The following is a 14,361-nucleotide window of genomic DNA, read 5'->3' on the forward strand; positions in this document are numbered from 1 at the left end:
CCAATAACTTGATCAGTGTACTCACAAAGATGTGTTGATGTTAGAAATAAAATGTGTTCATAGATGCAGATCGCGTTGTGCGACCATCACTTATATTTCACAAAGTCAGCAAGAACAATTGTCTATAATTTTTTTTAACATTCATATATTGTACGTTTCACATTTTGCTAATGCACAATTTAAAGTATGTGTTTGTTAAATTTGTGAAGGCTTTATGCTGTAAATTTTATAGTACACATCAACAAAATGTGTTTTGTTGTTACGCTATTTTCTTATTTATTTCACCAAAAATTTATATTTTCACTGCAACAAGTTGTATTTTTACATATTAAGAGTAAAAATTTAAGTTATTTACTGGTCAATATTATTAGCCCCTTTGAGATAATTTGTTTTTCGATAGTCTACAGAACAAATTATCACTATACAATAACCTACCCAGTTAACCTAATTATCTAGTTAAGCCTTTAAATTTCACTTTCAGCTGTATAGAAGTGTCTTGAAAAATATCTAGTAAATTTTATTTACTGTCATCATGACAAAGATAAAATAAATCAGTTATTAGAAATGAGTTATTAAAACTATTATGTTTAAAAATGTGCTGAAAATAAATTGGAAACTGAGGAAAAATAAACAGGGGGATCAATAATTGGGGGGGTGGGGGGGCTAATAATTCTGACTTCAACTGTATGTAGTACAGTGATATACTATTTTGGTTTAAATAGTCTTTTACTGTTGTTGCTTTACAGTTTTTACTGTTGCTTTCACAGACATTTTTACAATGTAGATTGCTTTCCCATTATTCATAATATGTATTTCTTTAACTTAAGAAAACATCATGATCGCAGATTAATAATTCATAATCCTTCAGCTTAGTCCCTTTATTTATCAGGGGTCGTCACACCGGAATGAACCGGCAACTTATCTAGCAAGTGAAGTCATCTTTCAGTACTGACCTACAGTGTTGTTATTAAATCGAGAAAACATATTACAAATACCTTTTATTCAAAATTTTGGACCTTAATCTTTAAAGAAAAAATTACCAATAAAAAGGTGTGAAGCACAACAAGTACATTTTGAAGCAAATAAAAGTTAATTTTTTACTAATTAGGCTATTGTTGTTCTCCATGAATTTTCAAATGCACTTTTTTACAAGAGAGGCTTAAAAATTATTGAAAAAACATTGTTATTATTATTATTATATATTGTTATTATTCAACTGGCCAAAATCTGACTGAGGAAAATTTAATGTACAGGCCAGTTTGTTATTTGCCCGATTAATGACAATAGGCTACAGCATTTATTTAAAACTTTAACAGATTTCAATTTTTTTTTCTTTTGTAATGCTATATAATGTAATAAATTTGTATTTGAAATTGATCCTTTATTTTAAAAACTTTAGAAAACATTTTTGGTACATGTTTTTGGTACAAGTGTGGTTATGTTGACCACCCAACAAGTTAATACAGCTAAAACTAGTTTTTAAAATGTCACTAAAATGCAGTGTTTAAAGCTCATAATTGGAAAAAAAGAGGTCAATAACATATAATTTAAAATACATAATATAAATATATAATATATTTTAAAATTAATCACAAAGAACTGTGAAATGTATAAAAGATGAATATGATTTTGAACTTTAATTTTCATTCCATTTCATTTCAACTCCATATTTATGCGAAAAATTTTGCAACATCACTTGGCATCTCATACCATGACATTATTTATTTAACAAAAATCAACCAAGATAGAAAAGCAACACTGAGGACACCCAGTGATGCAGATGCCTGTAGATCTACTTTTAGCAGCAATTAAGTAATCATTTTCTGTATGATCTTTTCAGTCTCTCAGATCATTCTTGAAGGGCCATGAAACCCCTTTGTTTCAGCAGGGTGTTTTCACACCTCTACTTTGGAAAAAGTCAGAAAAGTGGGTGTGTCCAGCTTTGTTCAAGGGGGAGTGTCGGAGAAAGAAAAGAGGCATGGTGTGGGAGTGTATTTGGGCGCGCTGACTTTCAGAGTTAAAACACACACACACACACACACACACACACACACGCACACACACACACGCACACACACACACACACACACACACACACACACACACACACACACACACACACACACACACACACACACACAGTACTCCAACTCCAGACTCTTTAAACAACTGAAGCTCATATCTCCTCTGAAATCCATAAAAACCCAGAGCTCAGAAGTAGCAGTCTCCCGGAGGTCTACAACATGAAGCAAACACAAGTGAGCACCTCTCACCTGCAGCTGCCAGAAGAACTGACCTAATTAGTCACGTACCATCAAGCCCCACAAGCCGTCGAGTAGCAGACTACATTTCCCACAGCGGCCGCTGCACTTCATCTGTTGTCCGTAGCTGTGTGGACTTCTGGGAGTTGTGGGAAGAGAAGCAGGCCTCCCGATAGAGCAGTGTTAGCCGCTGACTGAATTTGCCCTACGTAACGAAAAATAGAAAGAGGGTCCATTTTTGCACTTCAATTAAAGACGAGTCGTTTGATCTACTCTTGATTAGCTCCTCTCCTCCCTAACTGGCTTTATGTAAAGTAGTCAAAGTACTTCATTTATGATTAGTGATGTTTTTAGGGGTGGGATTGAGTGAGTGTTTGAAACACAATCACTGCGGTGGACTATTTGATCAGTGGAAATAAGATAAAAACAGAATCATTTGCATATGTTCCATTAAAAACATTGAATCTGATTAAGGCTAACAAGAAGGTAGGGATTAAAGGAGAGGACGAATATGGAGAGTCATACAAGCTTGACATCAGAGCCAGGTGTGCATCTCCACTGTTTTCTTCCTCTAACCTATAATAAGACATCAATGTCAATTAAAAGCATTGTTCTTCACAATGAAATATGGCTTAAAACCTTATATGGTGTCTGGTGTTTATGGACTCCCTGCCAAATTATTATTACTTGTGTTGGAGTCTCTACCTGATTTCCTAATCCAAAACCTCAGGCCAATCCTAAAGTCTCTCCCACACCTAACCCTAAATCTACATAATTTATACCTGTTCAAAAGGAACACTTTTGTATTGGACAGGTGAAAATTGGTACCTTTAGGGTACACTTTTGTACCTTTAAGGTTCACTTTTTATACCTTTAAGTTACTATGAGGTATACATTTATACTTTTTATATCCTGTCTCCACTGACTGGTACAGTACGGTATGATACGAGATGGTACTTGTCACCTTTATCAGGCTTGATTTTCCACTGCCTCAAGGATACCCTTTTGATGGTCGTGGTGTACGACAGAACGTTTTAGTGAACGTCATTCCTGCCAAGGAAATGTCAAAATAAAGCTGTATGGGTTGTTCACATATAATATGAGAAGCATATAAATGTTCATTACTAACTTTTCTATGAACAGGATTTGATTATAGCTGCAGATCAATGATGAGTGCAGTCTGTGATATGTTACCATTTACAGAAAAACTACACACAGCATACATTTAGTCCTTATTTGGGTTCAAAAATTACACACAACATATAGCCCACAGACAGTGCAAGCTTCTCTTCTGTATCTTTATTCTTCACCAGCATATGTAACCTCCTGTAAGAAAGCATTTCTGTCATTCCGAGTTCATAATAGTCCACAATGCGATGATAATAGCTATACATCGCAGTCTGTTCATGTTTTTGGTTGGTAAAAGAATCATTCACTCCTTCGGGCTTCTCCTTTGTTTTTTCATGCTTTATTCTCATTTTTGTCTGTTTATGAAAAGATCGGATGTCAGTAACACTTTAATAATCACGCACATGTTATTATCATCAGCTCTAGAAGTTAGTTATTTCAAATATAGACACGCACAAGAGCGATCCCAAGGACGCGAGCTCTCTGGAGAAAGTGAAACTGCTCACACTTTTAGACAATCACTCACTTTTATCAATGCGACGACAAGGTTTGTTTGAGCTCAGGTCGACCATGGCTCGTTATTATATGCATATAGTATTAAGATGTAATGTCTCGGCAGTTTATTTAAAAATGGCGTTTTTTTTTGTTTTCATTCTTCTGCTTGTGTATGCGCAAGTGGCACTTCTCTGTAAACCATAGCATTTAGTTGCATGTCTAGCTTTGCCTTTTGGTACCCTTTTGCCGTGCTTGGTAGCCTTTGCATAGGATCCCCAAAAAGTGGTATGGTACGGTTCGCTTTTGGTACCTTTTGACAGTGGAAACGGCCATAAAAGCGCACTAAACATACCGTACCGTACCACTCAGTGGAAACGGGCCATTAGTTATTAATATGTACATTTAAGGACCTGATAGGAAGTAAAATGTACCTTTTGAAAATGTACCACCCTAGAGACGGATTTTGTAGCTTAATTTCTTGAGAATTTACCAAAACATGGGTGTAATAATGTGACGGGTATCGGAATATTCCACAACAATAGGATCAGTAACTCTTAATCTCTTTGGAACTGAGCTGTTTGAATAGATGTTGCCACCATGGCCTTGAACATGGGACAAGTGGCAAGAAAAATACTTAGACAGTTATGAAAAAGGTAGGACACCTTATGAAATTGCCATTTTTCAATATCAGGACATTAAAACGAAATTATAAACACCAAAATGAAATTATAAACAACGATATGTTGCATTGACAAAAATCATTCATTCATGCATTTTTTATATTTTTTTTGGCTAAGTCACTTTATTAGTCTGGGGTAGCCACAGTGAAATGAACTGCCAACTTATCCAGCATATGTTTTACGCAGTGGATGATCTTCCAGCTGCGGCCCATCATTGAGAAACATCCATACACACTCATTCACACACATACAATTTAGCTTACCCAATTCACCTATAGTGCATGTTTTTGGACTTGTGGGGGAAACAGGAGCACCCAGAGGAAACCCACGCAAACACGGGGAGAACATGCAGACTCCACACAGAAATGCCAGAAAAGGCTCAAACCAGCAAACTTCTTGCTGTGAGGCGATTGTGCAACTCACTGCACCACCATGCTGCCCAAAATTGGTCATGCAACAGGACAATGATCACAAGCACACCAGTAAATCTACAACAGAACAAGTTTGGAGTAGACAAGTCAAAATCCAGCCCTCATCCTGACTTAAATGCTGCGGCGAGAGCTGTGCAAAATACACCAAAACTCCTTAAAGGGTCACGAAACAACAAAACACATTTTTTGAGCTGTTGACAGTCGTATATGTGTCCCACACTGCTAAAAACACTATTAGGACACCTATATTTCACTAAAAAGTGTAAATTGGTTGTTTTTGCGATATTTCAAGCAAATTCGTACTTCCGGTTTGAAACTAATTTTTGAAGCTGCGTCACGGTCATGACATAATAGCGTTGTATTCCAGCGTGCAGACTGGGCGTCTGTGCCAGAGTGTGTCTTATTACATCTTACAGTGTGATGCATTAATGCATGAGTAAGGCTTGGTTCAAACCAATCAGCGCGCTCTATAGTGCAACTTCATTAATATTCATTACTGTCATAGAGTTTAGACGACAAGCGTGAAGTGTTGCTTTTATAGTTTGCTGCCGTAAAGTTTTGTTTTCATTTTCTCTCTGTGAGAGCTCAGCTGGAGTCACGTGTGGATCAACAGTGTACGCGACGCTCGACAACAATAACTTACGTGTCTAAGGAGGATTATTGTTTACCTGAGAGCTGTTCTCATCTGCAAACGCTGAGATCCGGATTCACTTTAGTCTCCTCTTAATAAAGACGCGGCTCTAGTTGCTGGTGATTGTCCTGTCTCTACAGATTTGGTAAGTGAGCGACCAGTGCTCTTTGTTTATTCAGTTTGTTCATATCGAACTAAGTTAACTATTGCACCGAGTGTAAACATGTTAGCACTACAACCAAACTTTACCCTCGTGTAGGATTTTCACCTCATTTTGTGACCGGAATAACACACGCGGCTTCATTACGCTACATGCCGAGTGCATCTAAGTTTCTGGGAAATGCTGAGTTTTTTTTTCTCTCATTCGCTGAGCGATATCAAACATTGCATGAAAAATACACGCTTAGAGCAGTTCCTCGAATCAAATATTTCGTTTGTCGCGAGGGACATGAATGAATTCCCTGAATAAAAGAGCCAAACTGCAGTTAAAGTCCACCATTTAATGATTTGGCAAATAATTTGACTACAGATGTCCATGTAAACACAGTCACTTTGTCCCCTGTGTGTGTGTGTGTGTGTGTGTGTGTGTGTGTGTGTGTGTGTGCGTGTGTGCGTGTGTGTGTTTTGTATACAGTGGTCTCTCGCTATAATGCAGTTCCGCACTTTCAGTCTTCCATTCTTTTTACTTTTCGGCTTATTCCCTTTACTAATCTGGGGTTGCCAAAGTGGAATGAACTGCCAATTTATCCAGCACGTGTTTTGCGCAGCGGATGCCCTTACAGCTGTAACCCATCACTGGGAAACACCCATACACACTCAATCACACACATACACTACAAACATTTTAGCTTACCCAATTCACCTATAGCGCATGTCATTGGACTTGTGGGGAAAAGCGGAGCACCAGGAGAAAATCCATGGGGAAACATGGGGAGTACATGCAAACTCCACACAGAAATGCCAACTAATCCAACCGAGGCTTTAACCAGCGACCTTCTTGCTGTGAGGCGATTTTGCTACACACTGCGCCACCGGCTGTGTGCAATTTTACATGCTTTTTTTTTTTTTTTGACCCATTGTTTTCTGCGTCCTGATTGGCTGTAGACCATTGTCAATCAATCTCCTCCTTGATTCCTATACAGTACGGAATGCGTTTAGCTTGCCAAATCCACACAGATCTTCAATCACTATTAGTAAGTTCCAACAAGAATGCAAAGAGGATTGTAACTCCTTAGCAAGACCATCGTAAAGGTGGCGCACTCAAAGCAGCACCATGCATTTTAGAAACGTAAACATACTGTAGGTTTATATCAGGGTATGCACAACGATGTCTGCGGTGCCCAGTTACGAGTCAGGACACTATTCATATTTCTGCTGCGCCACAGAGTGCTATCTGAATTATTTTATTTTAAATAACATATTATTGTGTGTGTCCGGTGTGTGTTACTTCTAACTGTCATGTGCCCAGCGCATTCAGTGTGCAATCCCCCTAAGGATGGAGTATGCTTTAGTTTTGTGGATCTGTGACTGCAGGAAAAAGAACAGTACACTGGATGCCAATATTATGCGCACAAAACTAAAAAGCTGTACGAATCTTTTGCTGACAGGGATAAATGTTTGAACCTGACAACAGATTTTGATCTTTGGTTTCATTCTATAATAGGCTACTGGACTTAATTTTTACGAAAGTTTGAACTTTAAGTGTTTGAACAAAAGAGAAATTTGTAAAAATGTTAAAGGTGCAGTAGGTGATCTGCCAAAATGCTAATCGATTAGCATATTATCTTTGAACGGTGGGGAGGGACTGTGATTTAAAGCCACACCTCCTGATATTGCAATACCGCGTCACAATAGCAGACAACCCATTAGTTCATGTCATTCTCCAGTTAGTTAATGTTTGGCCAGCAGCGTGCAGGAATTACATTTATTACTAAGCCACACTTACATGCTGTTTCAGAGTGAATATTCAGAGTAGCATGGTAAACAGTATAGGAAGGGTGTCACTGTTCAAAAATTAACCAGTGTGAATATAAAAGCAACTTCACCTCATTAAAGCAGGTTAGACAGAATAGTGCCTTTTACTGATGTTTTGTTGTTAAACCAAATAAGAATATACATTATCGATGCTATCAAAGGTCCCTTATAAAACTGAAAACAGTTCAGTTCCTCTGCCGGGAGATTTCAGTGACTCAACAATAACCCTGTGCATATCATAGACTGCAAAATATAGGTGCATGTAAGCCATTCATAACAGACCACAATCTAACATAAGCTTAGCCTGTCTAAAATAGTTTTAAAACAGAACATTACCTAACAGTAATACTTCATCTATGGTGTCGTCCTTCCTTCCATGCAAAAGTAACTCCAATATTGATTCGGGATTTTCAAAAGGTTCAATTCAGCATTTGACTTCACCGTGTCTGTGATTGTCTCGAGTGTGCAGCACGTGTCGTGAACGTGCGGCGCTCATGCAGGTGGGCACGCATGAATGGCGGATTTGTGAAAAGAGATGGGCAGAAGTCCAAATTTGCATTTGCTGACAGACAGTTTGAGCTTGTTATTGGAATTATGGGAGATGTCAGCTCAATAATATCTAATTAGATGAACATTTTTAGTTTTATGCCTTACACAGAATATAAAAATACAGAATATAAAAATAGGCAAAAATGTTCCTGAAGACAATCAACTACTGCACCTTTATTGCCAGTGTGTATACATATATATATATATATATATATATATATATATATATATATATATATATATATATATATATATATATATATATATATAAATGAACAATATCAGTCTTGCAGCACTTCTGAATAACTCTCCATCCACACTACACCGCTGAAAACACATGACTTGACCACACACACACAAACTCACGACCTACACTGCACAGCGATGAGAGCTGTGCACATCTGACCGCACATCAAGTATCTACCGCTGGATCTAATCTCACAATATTTGTTAAACGTGATATTTAATTCATCTTGTCTCCATCTAACAACATATTCCCTTACTTTAGTCTTTAGAATCCATTACTTGTTCTCAGGTAACATGTTTTGGCTGAGCGCAAAGATAAATTAATATATTAATTTATGACGTCTCAACATTTTTGGTGTCTATTAAGTTGCTAATATCAAAACAAAAATAGACAGTTCCTCATTTCATGTTTTCATTTTATTTCATTGCTGATTCACCAACATAACATTAGAGCTATTATTTGAATGATTCTCTAGCGTAATATCTAAAGCAATGACAAAACAGGTGATTTTGCTATAAGGATGAACAGCATTAAATGCCATCAGTCTACAGAGATTTCTCAGTTAAAATCGGAATATCACAATAATTAACCTAAAAAAAGCCAAAGCTAAGCAAACACCAGGGGCCTCATGTACGAAGACTTGTGTGGAAATCATACAAAACATTGCGTACACACAAAGCTGTAAATGTGCGTACGCAGAAAAAAATTCAGATGTATGAAACACTGCATACGCCGAATCTCACGCATATTCTTTTGTACATCTGAATGAACGTGAAACTGAGCGCAACATGCACGAGTGCAAAACCCCTCCCTGCCTCCTCCCCCGTATGAATATGCTAATGACTCTACTTTGGCAAAACTAAACGAAAAAGCAAAGGCAAAATAAAGCAAAAAGAGAAACTTTGAACAGAATATGAATTGGAGGTGCTGCTTTCGGAGGTAGACCGAAGAAAAGCAGTGTTATTTGCAAGTTTGTCCTCCAGGAATTAACAACAAAAGAAAAAAACAGAGTGGGAGAGTTTCGCTGATGCGGTTAACACAGTTGGGTCTGAACATCGCACTGAGTGAATTACAGAAGAAATAGTGTGATTTATAGGTGTAAAATGTTGTAGTACCCTCTACAGTCTCAGTGGCTCAGCTCATAAAACGCAAGTTAACATGTATTGACACGTGAACTCGGTTTGAATCCAGCGTCTGATGAAGTCTTCTTCTTTTTTTCCCCCACTACATATCAGATTTTGCCTACTATTTATCACGAGAAAGACAAGTAGGATTCATTAATGAGTTTGTGCATCATATTTTATTTGCACATTTATTGAATGGAAATTTTTCTGATTCACGCATGCAAATTCATCTTCAGATAGTGTCTTTATAGCAATGTGCGTGCAGTAGATAGCTCAGATTACATTGGGAAAACCTCTGCAAATTGTGCTTTAATGTTTGGCTGGTCAACTGTATGGTATGGAAACCTTATATACCTGCTAGATGAACCTGTCTCATACAGCTGCCATTGTAAGGCTCAGACACTTTGTAGAGAGCAATTTAACACAACTGCCTCTAGGAGTCGCCAATGGAAATAAAACAGACACACAAAAAAATGTGCGTACACCAGCCATAAAGCTGGCGTGGAGCTGCGCACATTCCCACGTTCAGTTCATCGTTAGTAAATCCAAACGTGAGCGATTCTGAGTGTGAAACCTGGCGTACGCAAAGTTTTTGTGTGTACGCAGCATTGATACATGAGGCCCCTGATTACTGTGGTATAAATACAGCACAACAACATACAATAAGATTGACTTAATGCGTCACAAGTTTTAAAATGATTTGATCAGCTGTAATTTGAAATTTCCCTACCCAAGGACTTTTTATGCTGTCTTTTTTGCCATCTTGTGGCAGAATGTCAAGCCTCTTTGCCGCTGATGTGCTGAATAATTAAAACTGCATAGTTGCAATCTAAACAACCATATTCTTGCCTAAAAAATTTGGGCGGAGTATTACACAAGTATGAAGAGGCTGTACCAGTACTGTTATTGCAGAATATTGAAGGGCTATTAGCCAGATTCGAGAATCATACTCTGTTGTATTACGTATATGTATACGTATAAATTGTAATCCATCATATTACTATTTGTACTTGTGCTTATCATCCTTGGTACGCATTTGTTTTTTGTTAAAAGTCAGAAATTATTTCCAAAAATATATTGTACCGATCTCAAACTTCAAATAATACTGTACACACACAGGTGTGTTTTTGTGAACTGTGGGGACATTCCATAGGTGTAATGGTTTTTATACTATACAAACAATATTTTCTATTGTTCTAGATAGTATCTATCTATCTATCTATCTATCTATCTATCTATCTATCTATCTATCTATCTATCTATCTATCTATCTATCTATCTATCTATCTATCTATCTATCTATCTATCTATCTATATATCTATCTATATATCTATTTATCCATCCATCCATCCATCCATCCATCCATCCATCCACCCACCCACCCATCCACCCACCCACCCACCTATCCATCCATCCATCCATCCATCCATCACTCCATATGACAATTTCAAAAAAAGAAAAACAGACAAAAGTTTCCATCTTAATTTTATTACTCAAAGAAAAAACAAAACAAAACGAAAAAAAAAAGAACAAAACAAATCTACCAAGATGTCCATAGGGGTGTTTTATTCATTGTGGCATGTGCAAGGCTGTGATAAGTGTCTGTTGCCATTTTTAAAACAAGATTCAACATCATTGATAGCTGCCGATTTGTGATTGTGTTTCCTATGGAGCCACTAGAAATATTGAAAAATAGATTTAAGAGGCAGCGCTTTATTTTCAATCGTTATGTGTCATTTTTCTTTGTTGTATATACAAGCATGCTCGCTCTGGATGTGCATAAGGGTAATTCTCATCTCTTTTTCATCACTAAAAATGTAACCATGTAATAACAACGTCGGAATAGCAAACGCTAAAGCATTTTTACAAGTCTTTATAAACAGGTAAAAACAGAAGGGGTGGGGGTACTGTAATACTGTGTTTATAGCAACATCAAATGAACACTTTTTTTTCTTTTTTACTTTTACGTAAAGGAGCAATAGAGAAAAACATTGTCGCGGGTCAAAGAAAGACATACAAAGAACATGTTTCAAGATCACTTGAGCATCTGTTTTTAAAATGCTGATTAAAATACAAAGGAAAACGACAAACCAGATAATGAAATAAACACAAACGGCAGAGAAATGACAACATGAGGAAAATATTTCTACACTTCCTAAAAAAATACACCAAATTAGAAACAAAAAAAGTATTGATATACTGTAGAATCCCTTTTTTAAAGGCAAAACAACAAAAAAGACAATGTTTAATAAAGAAGCACACATCTTAGTTGGAGTCTGTCCATATAATATGTCTTTTCTGTCCCTTTGTGTAGCGACAAATTGCTATACAGACTCGTCAAGACTGTTGTGCTGTTCAGAATCACTGGTGCACAGAATCATGGGGGATCAGCAGATAACACTCAGTAATAATAATAATAATAATAATAATAATAATAATAATAATAATAACAAACTGGAGATTAGGGGAGGGTGATGCTGTGTGCTTCACATAAAGACGGGTATTTCATTAGGTAATGACATTTTAATCCAGAAAAAAAACAACAAACACTTGCTTTAATCTCAAAAAAGTGGGATGTAGAAGTAGTCAAAACAAGAGAGAAAGACAATTTTTACAAGTCGGTGCATGTGGTGTGGAAAGGTCGTCGACGAGCAGTGCTCCAGAAACATACACACGCACACACGCGTCTCACGAGGACCGTAAGCGCACTGCACCTCCACACACATAAATGTACATACACACTCAAGTCCTGTACACGGGTTTCAGGTGACTGCTCTTCAGCACCCACACCACTTTTCCTTAGTGGAAAAAGCTCCGTCTGCCTGTGGGCTGAGATGTCTGTCATGGTCGTGGAGCTAAAGATGTTAGAGTCTTCAGTACATGATGGGGGGTTTGGAGTAGGGTCTGTTTTCTGTAACGAAGGAGAAAAAGCATGTGAGAGCAAATTCGTAGAGGGAGTTAATCCTTCCGTTGGAGATGTGGCTATCCATTAAAATAAGAATAATAAACACTTGATTTTTGACAAAAACGATTAGATGAAAATAATCATTTATATAAGACAAAGAAGTGTTCAGAACATTAAATTAAATAAGCATTTTATTTATTAAGCAAACATCCTTCAGGTATGTGAGATTGTGGCATGAGGAAGAGTCAATAGGGCATTTTGCAGTACACGTCACTGCATTAAATATAGGATACAAAAAAACAACAAGATTAAGAAAGGATGTTATTTTTTGAGTGAGGTTATTAAATTAGGATCCCCTTCATTTTGTATTTCATTATATGTTTTAAATACTTTTTAGTGTTTGTTGGTGACATTTTAATCTCTCATTTTTGCTGTATTGTTTTATAATGTGTTCTTTTTGATGTACCAAAAACATTTACTACAATTGTCAAATTGCTTTACATACTTTATTACTACTAAATGCTCAGTAAAAAATTAGTAAATCCCATTTGAATATGAATATTTTTTATCCATTTTTCATTTCTTAACCATCTGAAAAAAAATAAAAAGATATATCTATTAAGATTATTTATTTATTAAGATGAACTATGCAGGTTAGGGTAATGAGGCAAGTTAAAGATGTTTTGTTCTGTAGACTATCGAAAAAACTGCTTAAAGGGGCTAAAAATATCGACCTTAAAATGGTTTAAAATGTTTTTTTTTATTCTACCCACAATAAAACAAAAAATACTTTTTCCAGTTTTTTTAAAATATTATCAGACATACTGTGAAAATGTCCTTGCTTTGCTAAACGAGATTAGGGAAATATTTAAAAAATCAAAGAGGGGGCTAATTATTCTGACTTCAGCTGTGTTTATATATATATATATATATATATATATATATATATATATATATATATATATATATATATATATCATTTTGTTTGTTTTAAAAGGTCACGAAACACCAAAATACAATTTTTGAGATGTCGACAGTCATATATGTCTCATGTTGCTAAAAACACTATTAGGACACATATATTTTGAAAATTGGTTGTTTTTGCTTCGTCTACAGCATATTTGTTTTTCTGGTTTGAGAAGAAAATTTAAAACAATGTCATGTCACTGAAATGAGATCATTGTGTAAAAACCAGCGTGGAGATTGGCTGTCTGTACCGGCCGGTAGAAAGTGACATCATTGTGTCATCGGCACATCTGTTCATTAAATCATGAGACGAACTTCCTATCAGCACGCTCTATTGTGAATGAAATGCAGCTTCATCCATTTGCATGATATAGCTTCGAAGACTCCTTTTACCTGCTACAGTGTTCAAAGAGACACCACATTGTTTTGCCAACCGTAATTCCAACAAGTAGAAGAAAAACAATTGTTCGAAGACGTGGGTCGTCAGTGTTGCGCTTATAAATGTGTCGCAACAGAGGTTTTGTTTCCATTTGCCCGTGATAAGAGCACAGCTTGCTTGTGGACTCACATGTGTGGATTACAGTGGTCTGCTAACATGCGACAAAAATATGTGGCCTGGCTTGGTTTTTGGCCCTTTAAGGAAAAACTTTCTTTTGAAGGTGAAAACTATACAATATTTTAACTTGATCTGAGAATTTTTAGCTATTTGCACTAGAAACGAGATAAAGCAAAGTTCGCAAAGCATTTTGCATTGTGATTATTCAATTTCTGTGGCTGAATACTGTTAGACTCCCAGAAAACAGTCAAATAGAGCTATTCAAACCATTTTGCAAAGCTGTATATATATTGCAATATTTATCAGAGAAAAATAAAATATAATATCAGAAGTGTACAAATCTGTGCAGCCCTAGTTGACTCCCACCAATAAAAATTAGAAGAAAAACAGACCAATTTAGCACAATACCTCAA

The 14,361-nt window shown here is 36.5% G+C and overlaps 1 protein-coding gene across 9 annotated transcripts in view; it reads right to left on the reverse strand.

The window, feature by feature from the left end:
* Positions 1–10,989: 10,989 nt before the first annotated feature.
* The window catches only part of dacha (dachshund a), a 294,811-nt gene continuing 291,439 nt past the window's right edge, over positions 10,990–14,361 (reverse strand). For 8 of the 9 annotated variants that reach the window (XM_073934233.1, XM_068215771.2, XM_068215770.2 and 5 more), the window contains one exon: positions 10,990–12,432. In XM_073934233.1, the coding sequence (XP_073790334.1) occupies positions 12,395–12,432 (38 nt within the window). In that variant the 3' untranslated portion in view covers positions 10,990–12,394. 9 annotated transcript variants of the gene reach the window in all.

Source organism: Danio rerio, chromosome 21, assembly GCF_049306965.1.
Source record: "Danio rerio strain Tuebingen ecotype United States chromosome 21, GRCz12tu, whole genome shotgun sequence".
Classification (NCBI taxonomy): Eukaryota; Metazoa; Chordata; class Actinopteri; order Cypriniformes; family Danionidae; genus Danio; species Danio rerio.